General features: G+C 53.4%; 1 protein-coding gene across 1 annotated transcript; it reads right to left on the bottom strand.

Moving 5' to 3' along the window:
- Positions 1–279: 279 nt before the first annotated feature.
- Positions 280–1,999, bottom strand: JN550_002198 (uncharacterized protein; the record flags this gene model as incomplete). The annotated part of the gene is made up of 2 exons (XM_049313467.1): positions 280–916; positions 987–1,999. 2 exons carry the CDS (start codon positions 1,997–1,999, stop codon positions 280–282), a joined length of 1,650 nt encoding a protein of 549 aa, XP_049175489.1.
- Between the last annotated feature and the right edge of the window lie 8,987 nt (positions 2,000–10,986).

Below are 10,986 nucleotides of genomic sequence, written 5' to 3'. Positions count from 1 at the left end.
TCCCGATGCTTCCTGATATTCCCTGATATCTTGTCGTGACTCCGTTTCCTTGCCAATGCATTTACTTGAAAACCCGATATCCGCAGGCAGCTCGTAGCTCGCTTCTGTAACGCGTCCATCACCCGGACTGTCCCAAAATCATCCCAAAAAAAGATTGAAGTACGCCAAATCTCAAAACATGAGTCCAGTATTGCTTGCCGCTGCGATGCGCTGATCCCCAAACTCCGAGGTATGCTTGCCGATCCATTCTATTCTGTTGCTGGCTTCGGGGCGCGAGTATCACGGCTGTGCAGGTTCCTGCGCTTCCACATCCTGGCGGCTCTTCTCGTTCAGCACGCGCTGCTCCGGGATGCGTGAAGCCACGACGGCACCACCCACGGCGACCAGCGCGCTGCACCACCAGGCAAGCCCCGAGTAGCCGGTCTGAAGGCCAATGGCATAGAGCATACCGGAGACGAGGGGGCCGAAACCTCGGCAGAGACTGGCCGTAGAAGCGGCGACCCCATTGATAGAGCCGAGGACGTGCTGGCTCGGGGCCGAGTTCGCTGTGAGGATGGCGTTGCTGGGGTACGCCATGTTGGAAAAGGTACACTTCCAAATCAAAATAACATAAATGCCCACCATTCGGAGGGTATCGGGAAGCAAAACGATGTATGGTGTTACAAGGTACAGGAGGAAGTATGTTGCCGCCAAGAACCGGAACAGGTGCAATGGCCCAAAGCGCTTGATGGCCCACGGTACCACAGCCATGTTGATCAGAAGCGAGTAGATGCCCTGGGCGCTCAAGATCACACCGATCGTTTGCTGCGGAAGTGCGAGACCATCAGCGAACTTGAATGGAAGGGCCATATCGTGCCGCTCTGAATGGGGTGTGCTCAGAAACACCGGAAACAGCGAGTCAAAGGTCATAGTGTGGCTGTGCTGCTGTTAGTCTTCGTCCTCTGCCTTCTTCTGCTTCTTCGATTTGGAAGGGCTAGAGTACTCACAAAGCCAGGATGCCAAACGCAACAACATTCAGCACGACAGGTCTGGTGAAGATTTTTGAGGTGGGCTGATAAGTGTCGTCCAAGTCGAGAGACTCCTGCGGTTCCTCGGCAGACTGCGCAGTCAACAGGCGTGGCGAGTTCTCAGGGGAGTTGTCTGTAGTGCGGTATCCAGGCAACTGTTCCTCGAGGAGCGGTCGCGCTTCGGACCACTCATCGTACTTCAGTTGATCCGGGGTCGTATCTGCTGCTGCCCTTCCAAACGTAAATTTCGATAGAATCCAGTTTCCGACTTCAAGGCCGCGGTCTCGGTACTGCTTCTTTGCCGAGTGAGTCTCCTCCAAGAACAAGATCCCGTTGACAACACCAACCACGCATACCACGGCGCTGAACAAGTTGGGCAACAGGTAGGGATATCTGTCCCATACTGTCCCATGCTCGAATACGCTGGGATACGTCTCACACGGCTTTGCCAGTGCTCCTCCGATCATTGGTCCCACGATCGATCCTACGCACCATACCACGGGCATGATAGTGTAAGCCCGAGGCTGATGCTCCTTATTCGTGACCAATTCGGCTACTGTCGACTGCAGCACGCCCATGTTGCCGTTCAGAAGTCCACCGATGGCTCGTGCTGCCAAAGCAACGTACAGATTCTGGGAGAAACCAAACACCAAGACACTAATGGCAGTTCCCATCAAGCCTGTGAGCAAGACTGGTTTGCGGCCAATCCTGTCGCTCAAGCGTCCCCAAAGAACACCAGTGGAGAATTCGGCAAAGGTGAAGGCTGAAGTAATCATGCCAGCATAGAACGATATCTTGCTCTTGTCGTCCGTCATGTGAAAGTCCTGGACCATGAAGTAGATGTAGGGAAAGATACCCATGAAAGCAATAGGTTCACAGATCCGGCAGATTGCCAATACTAGCATCTGCCTCGTCGGGAACGGCGTGTCGTTAGCCTTTCCCGCATCAGCCATTCCATGGCCGCGGGATCTCGATGCTGGGTTCCTCGCCATGGTGATTCCGCCCCTTGAGCTTTCCGTCTGTATCAAGTTCAGGTGAGCAGGTGTCAGTTGGATCCGAGCCTGCAGCAGAAGCCAGGAAACCTGACGTCCGATTTTGGTGACAGCAAAACTCAATGCTTTAGTGTAGAGCTTGTTTGTTATAGTTGGTCCTAGCCTTGAGTGGAGGAAGGAAGAAGAGTATCATTTAGGCCTTGAGGCTACTGAGTGATGTGATGCAAGGAGTTGATAGTAGAAGTCTTGTCTGGGAGCATGAGAGTGACCAAGAGCAGGTACTATGTATGTATGTATGTATGATGTATGAATGTATGTATGGGGCTGTTTCGTAGGGCAGAACTATCGACTTAGCTCTGGGGCGGCACGAGGATATTAGATTATTTTAAGATTGAACCAGCGGTGACATGGTCAAAAGGAAAAGCAAGCGAGAGTGACTTGGTACGGTCGATCCCTCCCACGACGCCCGGTCTCCCGGCTTGTGCGGTGATAGATAGTACTATGTATCGAAGGGTGGATGGGGAACACCAGGAACAGGACCCGTGAGGTTGGACAGATGACATGGGTCGTGTGGAACTATATCCATGCCTCTGGGACGGGGCATCAGTCGATAAATGTGTATCCACGCTATCACTGGCCGACAAAAGCTTCTGTGTCCCATAAGCCATGGCTATGTCCCGGCGACTGAAGGGTCGAGCAGGTACCGGCAAGGAATCGTAGACCGGTACAGGAGCGGTGGGCGACTTCTCAGGTACATTTCCTCCCAGGCCTGCGTATTGGGATACCCCTGTTGGCTGCTGGGCTCCGGCATTTGGGCTAGGGCATCGTGGGCGAGTTGCATTGACAGGGGGGGGAGCTGCGGATTACTTGCTAGGCAATAAAATAGGGAGCAAGTTCGTGGACAAAGAAAATCGAGCTCGAGACGTTGCCCATTTGGGTTTAGGCCTGACAGACCATGGCACGAGAGTCAGAAACAGATGCCAGCCAGGCTGATTTGCGACCTGGTCGTCATTGGGTCGCGCCAACGTGCCAGGCAGTGGAGCATGGACGGCCGCCGAGGATCTGAGCGAGTGAAAAGCAGTTAAGGCGGTGAGACCATGGGATGTGAGGTAGGATGGAGATGCAGTCATCTTTCCCAGGATGCCACGATGAGACTTGATGGGACGGGACGCCCAACACGGAGACCCAACGAGAGCCCTCGGGGAGGAGTTGAGCGTGAGAGCGCGCGCTGTCAGTCCAAGCTCGAGCGCCAGCCAGCATGGCAGGGCGGAGGACCATGTAGGTGAGTTAGTTACAGTACATACATAGGCCGAGGAGCTAGGCATTGATTCGATCAAGGTGTGGTACCCGACAGGCTGGAAGGCCGGAGAGCCGTCTTGGGGAGTGTGATCCTCCAGGCCGGGGTTCTTTGCAGGCAGGCCATGCGCGTGTTATGCAATGCAGCGTGGATGGGCTTGCACAGCATCCTTGCTGCGCGCGCCTGGAGCCTCTTCCTTTTTCGCCGAAACGGCTACACGCCGCCCCAACTCCAACCCAGGGAACATCGTGTCTGCGTGGTCGGAGATCGTGGGACGGGCGCGCACCAGGCAGGGCCGCTGAGAGGTGCCGCCGATATGTCATTGATGAGTCCAACATCCGGATTACGGCCCAAGGAAGCTGGTGATACATCATGATGCAGGCGTCCACGACCGCTGATGACTGCGGCGAACTGGCGGAAAGGCCGTCGATTGGCGCGCTGCGCTGGCCCCTGGACGAGTCTAGGAAAACTCTAAGAGACCGGGACACTGCCTGTCTGCCTGCCCGGGTGTCATCCGCGCCCAAAAGGAACGGCGCTTTTTTGCAAGCTCGCTCATAAGCCCAGAGGCAAAAGAGGGCCAGAGGGCCAAAAGCACCGGTGGGACCTGACGAGCGAGCTGACACTAGAGGAGGGCTACTGGGTGTTCGGACAGTGGAACTGGGACGCGCCCCGCACGACCGCCACCCGCGGAACTGACATTCGTATCCCCTCGCGCCGTCGGGCCCAAGGCTCAGGGGAATTCCCATAGTTTTGGGAGCCACTAGTGCATAGCTCGCGCGCCTAAGGAGCTTCTAGAAGGCCAAGAAATTTGCCCTTCCTCAGTAATTTCCCTTCAGCTGTGACTGATCACCAAAAGTGACACGCACTGGTCCACATGAGAGGGTCAGCCCACCGCCGGGGCTCCAATGTCGTATCCGCGCTGGCTGGCAGGCCGGGCAAGCCTTTGTCTGGCTGTTGATGAGGCCGCCCCGCGTCGCCGTGCTCTGGCTGCTAGGGAGGGACACATCAAATATAGTAGTACGAGACCAGTGCTGCAGATACATACACAGATGGATCCGAGGCTACTAAAGTCATGCGATATGGACACTTGCTATGAGACTGGGAGACACGTATAAGTCATGATCCCAGGAGCCTCTCTATTTGCGAGTAGCCGTGGCGCACAGTGGTGCTGCCCATCTCAATAACATGCTCCATCGATGGCGAACCGTCCAATGATGAGCCGGCTTCGAGCGCCATGGAAATACCCCAGAGCTCTATATTCCAAAAGACTGACGTCCTTGGGTGTGGCGTAGGAGAGCCGGCATGCGCAAATGCTGAGGAGTAGCTGAATGCGGGCTTCAGCCAAAGGCTGTGCCGGCCGCGTCTAGAATCGCAATCTCATCTTATTGTATCCAGCGGTTGCGATTGCATATCAGCGATGTTTACCAAAACTTCGCCAGCGTAGCAGGGATTGCGCATTTTGCCTGAGCGGAAAGAAAGAAAAGAAATAAGTACTTTGAGACATCAAATAGATGCAGCACCTGGCAGGCCGATATAGACCAGCATATGATATGAGATTGCAGAGATTGCATTGCAAAGTACTGGGCGCTTTTTTCCGTATGTACGTCTCAACACAGGGCGTGGTTCAGGGAAGCAGGCCTAATCCCTACCATGTCCATGTGGCTCTGTGTCACGATGAGCTGGGAAGAAGGGACTATGAATTTATTGACGAGGATCATTATAGGGCCCCATGAATGATACTATTGGCTGGCCCCAGTCGACGACCAAGCCCTCGGATTCGCCAGGAGCCCGGCTTTGGCTGCCGGCAGTCAGTGTCAATTTCTACTTGGCAGCGTATGTATGCCACGAAATCTTCTACAAAACATAAAAGATTTCCTCGTGCCTAGTGAGGGACCCTTGAACGAATAATATCATGACAGTGCAGCTTGTGGTGGGCAAGATTAGTAGTAAATCAGTGTATAGCGCATGTCGGAAGCCGATAAGCCAGGGATTCAGCTGAGACGGAAATCAGAGGTGATCATCAGATTGGTGCAAGGCGCACAAGGAACTGTGGGGACGTGATGTAACACAAGCATCGTTTTCCCTTTTCAGCTTCGTGGAGTATTGTGCGATGCTGAGGTGATGCCAACTTGCCATCATCATGGAGACGACATCCATCTTCTCACTTCCCGTTGCCCATTCTGAGGCCTGCAGTCACTGATCGACTACAGCTATTGCCACCTAAATTTCGTGGCGTCGAAGGCCCGGATGTCGGGTTCGGTGAAGCGACAGCTTGAGCAGATCGTATCTCCCTGTCAAGTCATGAATGAAACAAGTCGCTGCTGTGCAGCAATTTTCCGGGGGTCATGAATTGTCTAGACGATATGGGTAACGCGCTGCCTCCCCATTCCTCTATCGATTATGTGGGCATCAAGGGCAGGACAGGGTGGGAGAATACTGGGGCGCCATGCTACAGACAAGGTTCTAGGTTGTCGGTGCCACGAGGCATTGTTCAGCGGGACCGTTGCCGAAAGCCTCCTTCACGTCTGAGCCCCAGTTAAAGTCGTCTTGGTCGTATCTTCTTGTAGCTCCTTCGCTCAGGCTTCCTTGCAAGGGCCGGCCAAGCAGAATGCCGAAAGCGTCACATTTTCTTGACTGCGCGATCATCATTGGTCATGGCAGCATTTTGTGTTCCCTGCTAAGTTTCTACATTGTCTGGGTTATCCTTCCACTCGCATGCAGATCAGGTCATATGACCAAGAGCCCCTGGAAGTTTTCTCCAGCACGTAGATCATAGGTTTTACCCCAGGTCGTGCTCCTGAGGCAAGAGGCATGTCCTGAAGGATCGCGGAGGTATTACGTTTCCGACATATGACGAGGCCTGTGTATGCATGAAACAGCGAGCTCCCTATCTTTGGACCGGGTCTCCAGATCACAACGGAGGCGGCTGCATGTATGTCGTGCAGATTGCAAATTTCTACGTGGCACGGGGGTTTCAGATGTATCTTTGCAATAAGGGGGTCTAAAAGTAATGCCCAAGGCCATACCAAGAAGTTGGAGATGTCAGTCACATAACTACTGTCGTACCCAAAGTAGATCTCCTAAGCGACTGCCGAGTAACTTACCTAGCTTCCCAAATCGTGCAATCCGCCTCATGCTCCAGCCCATCGCCGTCGATAAGGGGCACAAAGGGGCTAGTTTTGTGATGGGTTAGCCCCTTCTTTACAAATTTTATGCCACTTTATCCCAAGCCGAGGCCTATTCCCAAAAGCGCAGATCTCCATTGCTCAAGAACCCGACGGCTGCAACATTTGTGCTATGGTAGAGGCGGCCGACCAACCGGAACACGGAATCGCGTGGGAGCAAGCATTGACTTCATGGTTGCTCCCAGCAAGCTCGAAACGAAAGCGGATACCTTGCACATCGCAGACCTTCTAGAAAAAATAGTTCCGGTCACTTTGAAGCTGGCGGCAGTTTCATCTGAACGATGGGTCTGAGAGCCCCACGGGACGGACCCGACTGGCCGGCGTGTGCCCGCCGTTACAATCGCCCCCTTGACCGTTGTCCTCCTTTGGTCCCAGCAGCAAACCTTGACGAGCCCAGGAATTTCGGTCATCACCGGGTCGGGTGCCAGATGGACGAATCAGGCCCTCAGGGCTCTGTGTGACGCGGACAGCAAACGGCTGCCAGCTTTCCATGCCGCGGTGGGGTTTCCGATTCTGTGGCCAATTACTCCTTCTGGAAGCGTTCATGTGATATACTAGTAACAGCAAACCGTGGGTGCGATCCGAAGAGATTCCGGCGTCAAGCGGTGAAAGTCGTGGGTGCACATACGCGTCCAATGCGGTCGGAGTCCGTACGGAGTATGGATGGATTACTGCAGCCGGGGGTACTACTGTAGTACAGCCAAACAAGCAGAGCATAGTATAGTGATGTCACGGAATCATTTAAGTTTTGACTTCCAGTGACAACTCATGAAGGGATGATATGCTCTCGCCATGTTTTCGGGCGCAAGACGCTGCGCTACCCAAGTTAGCCCCTTGCTGGAAAGGCCCAGAGCAGAGCCCAAAGGCGGAGTCTCCCAAACCTCGACCGCCGCCGTATTGCAAGCAAGCAACCAGGTTGGTGATTGCTTCTTCGCTACGGTGAGCGATGAAGCCTCGAGCGAACCCGCCACTCGACAACCGGTCAGATCATCACACGATCACCCAGGCAGGGTTCGTGCATGCAAAGCCGATGAAAAACTCTAAGCCGTGTCTGTTGGGGCCATTTGTGGTTTCTTCTTCTGGCGAACACTACGGTGCTTTTTGGTGGGACGATATGCTGTGCTTTTTCGGACTTCATTTGCGTGCAGTCCGGCCTGCGGACAGCCGAGTCTCTCTGTCTGCCGTGGCCCTTATCCTTGTCCAAGTAGCCACACAGCCTATAGATTACGCCTGGTGAAGTCTGCCAATGACAAGACACGTCGCATAGCCCTGCCGGCCGGTCAAGCAGCTTCGCATCCACGAGGTATTCGCCAATACCTGTCACCGGCTCAACTACGGGACGCTCAAACGATCTGCATGAGCCGGATCGAGGCCTGCACATGACCTCCGGGATGCCTACACCTATGTACGATAATCCCGCACATGCTGCATGGTCCAATATACCGGAGCCGAGTGTTGTTCTCAGACGGCACAGCACCCATCATCCGTTTATCGCTCGTCCCAATGACTTCAAATCGGTGAGCACAATGTGCCCAAACCACCTTGGGATCTCCCATCCATGGCATGTCACAAGAATATCCCGAGAGTGCCAGCCAACCACATGTCAGGGCTGTCGCCGCGTCATGTTTGCTGCTGTAATTTGACAACAACCCAACACCAAGCATGGACAAGCCCGGCATTTCCACGCTGCCACGTCTCTGTTGGACATCACAAGAGCTACTTTCGGCTCAACTTACAAGAACATGCGCCAATAGCAGAGCAAAGTGTTGACGGCAAAGATACCCGTAGACTTCGAATCCCTGGCTGTGGGACTGATGCAGCCCTGCCACTGTGCATGACCGCCTGTCCGTATGACTAATACCAACCTCATCCGAAGACGAACGTTGGCTTCCAAGTTTATCTTGCAAGAAGGACCTGTTGCAGACACCCCAAGGTTGTGGATGCCGTTCTGTGTCATACACGTGATTACAGCCTGGGTATAGGCGACATCGCCCGTCTTGGGTCAATGGCACAGTCAGATTCAGCATGCATTGATTCTGCTTACTGCATATTCGCTATACTCTGATCCTTTATGCATGATCCTTTACCGCTTCCTTCGACCGCGGCGACTCCCGTTCTCTATTTTCCGCAGCGGATTCGATCCAGATTGAGCCTGGGTACCTCGCCCCGACATAAGCGTCGTAATCAGAACCACGCTATAGCCAAGCATGTTGATCCTGGCCAACGGTGGAATGTCTCACTTCTCTAAACAAAACTTGACCGAAGTAGCGGCCATGTACATGGTCCTTGGGCAGCCTTGTAGAGGTACACCGCCTTCAAGAGCCGCAAGCTGATGATGATGATGATGATGACTCCTGTCGTCTGTACCGGCCGCATCGCTGTCGTCGACCTGCAATGCAGCCTCGGGTTTTCCTGGTTCGTCATACATCTGGAACCCTAAAGGCTTCGACCAAGTTATCTAACTACAATGCATTGCAAGATATAGACTTTGTCTTGCACCCACGTGATAAATCTGCCAGGTCTCATCCGTCATGTTAACCCTTCCGAATATGTAATCAGATCACCCAGCCAGACTAGACATGCTTTTCCCTGGGAAAGAAAACTCTCTTGACTAGTAGGTGCTTTTGTTTATTCGAAGTGCGCACTCTGGTTCATTTCCACCTGCAGCTGCTAATTAAGACGTCCAGTATTTGACCGCCGATCGTCTTGGGTATGGCCTGGATTCATAATATCCCTGTCAGAGATCACTGGGATTGTGGACCGCTGGCTCAGCCCTTATAAGACTGCTCGTCAAAATATGCTTTCCCGTGTCTCATCCGCCCGGTCAGCGGCAGGATAGCGTCTCGGCCCGCCAGGCTCAGCATAAACTGCTGCAGGCGAGACGACAGAGGTTAGATTGATCGCATTCGTCTGCTGCAGCCTGGGTCAACCAACATTGCCTTCTGCTTGGAACTACCCGCATTCTGTGAGCACAGCATGCTCCTCTTGGGGACCTTGTAATTTGATAAGTGACGAACCAATGTTCTTTACTGCAGCTTATCTTCTCTATGTTGTCAATGATATTTGGACTGTAGGCTTGGACCCTCGGACCTGGTATCTTACTGCAGTCTAGTCCTATTGGGTCGAGACTGATGTTCAGGGCCATGGTTTCGCCTCTCCTCTCCGGGGAAAACCACCAGGTATCGATTTGCTTTGCGTCCGACTGCAAGGGATACAGCCTTGCACTTACTCCGGGTGGCATTAGTTATGGAGTATGCAATCTGTGGACTCCGCGTGACCAGCATTGGCTATGATATGATATCGCAAACACTTTCCAATAAGAAGATATGGTCTACAGTTGGCAGTTCATGCTGATTTCGGTTCCTACCCCCGAACAATGCCACATGGCCCTGGCATCGCGGTTCGTGCGCGAACTCATGGAGCCAAACACTGACAGTTATGTCTTAAGCTAGTGCCTTATAAGTGGTCGAGACAACTGTACTAGCATCGAGATCCAGCGAAGGAAGCAACCAATTCATACAAGACAGCCCGAAGTATAACGCGCGTTCACTCACCGGCTTCCACAACTCAAGCTCATTCAGTCAAAGGTTGCCAAAATTGGTCAATGACCCCGCCTCGATGTATGGCAGAGAACGAGGCGGGCGACGATAAGCAGGATGAATCATAACACATTGCGTTATGACTTTTATGCATGCAAGCTGCTCCCCGGCAAGGACAGTGCTGAGCGGGTGAGCCTGCTGGCCGGGTCCTGGTGGCTTTTCGCCGGAATCCCTGCAAATTCACCACGCCGGGTTAGAGAACGCAGACATGGGTTGATCGGTCGATCACCAGTATGGATGAAACGTCATCGCCCATCAGCTTGCGAGCAGGTATCTGTACGCTGGGAGTTCTGCAAGTAACTCGAGCTTTGGCGCGTATAGTAACATTCGGGCATCACATAGTGAGTGTCACACAACTGCAGAGACGTTGGAGTCTATTACAATTAGCCGCTGCCAAAGACTGACAGTAGTTGTCAGTTACAGACCCCCTGCTCGGCACTGGTACTATGAACACACGGATAGACCGGCTCGCGACCAGACTAAAGACTATCAACGAGGACAAGGGGAAGAACCTGGCCGGTGTCAGCATATAGGTTGTGATAGGTATACTCTAGGGGCCTTCTCTTTTGCCAGGACCCTGGGAGATATGGAACGTCGCCCCGTTAGCAGTCAGCCGCAGCTTTAGGTCGTCTCCAGCACGAAAGGTGGTGCGAGCACAGGCCGCCATGAGGCATCAGTCAACCAGGATTCGGTACTTTCGGACACTATTCCACGCTTCTAAGCCCTCCTCGAAGCGGTTTCGTGTTACACGAGATTGTAGCGACGCATTCTTTACCCTGTAAACCGGAGAGATAGTCCAGCCAAACGTTTTCCTTGAAGACGATCCTTGCGTTCCCAGTTAGGCGATGTCCACTACTATCGACGCCCAGACCGTATGCAGCCTCACAATACCTAGACCTAGAGGAA

The sequence above is a fragment of the Neoarthrinium moseri genome (assembly GCF_022829205.1).
Source record: "Neoarthrinium moseri strain CBS 164.80 chromosome Unknown scaffold5_Wmoseri_CBS_16480, whole genome shotgun sequence".
NCBI classification, from domain to species: Eukaryota; Fungi; Ascomycota; class Sordariomycetes; order Amphisphaeriales; family Apiosporaceae; genus Neoarthrinium; species Neoarthrinium moseri.
The sequence above is the reverse complement of the archived record's forward strand: the minus strand, read 5'-3'. Positions and strand labels throughout refer to the sequence as shown.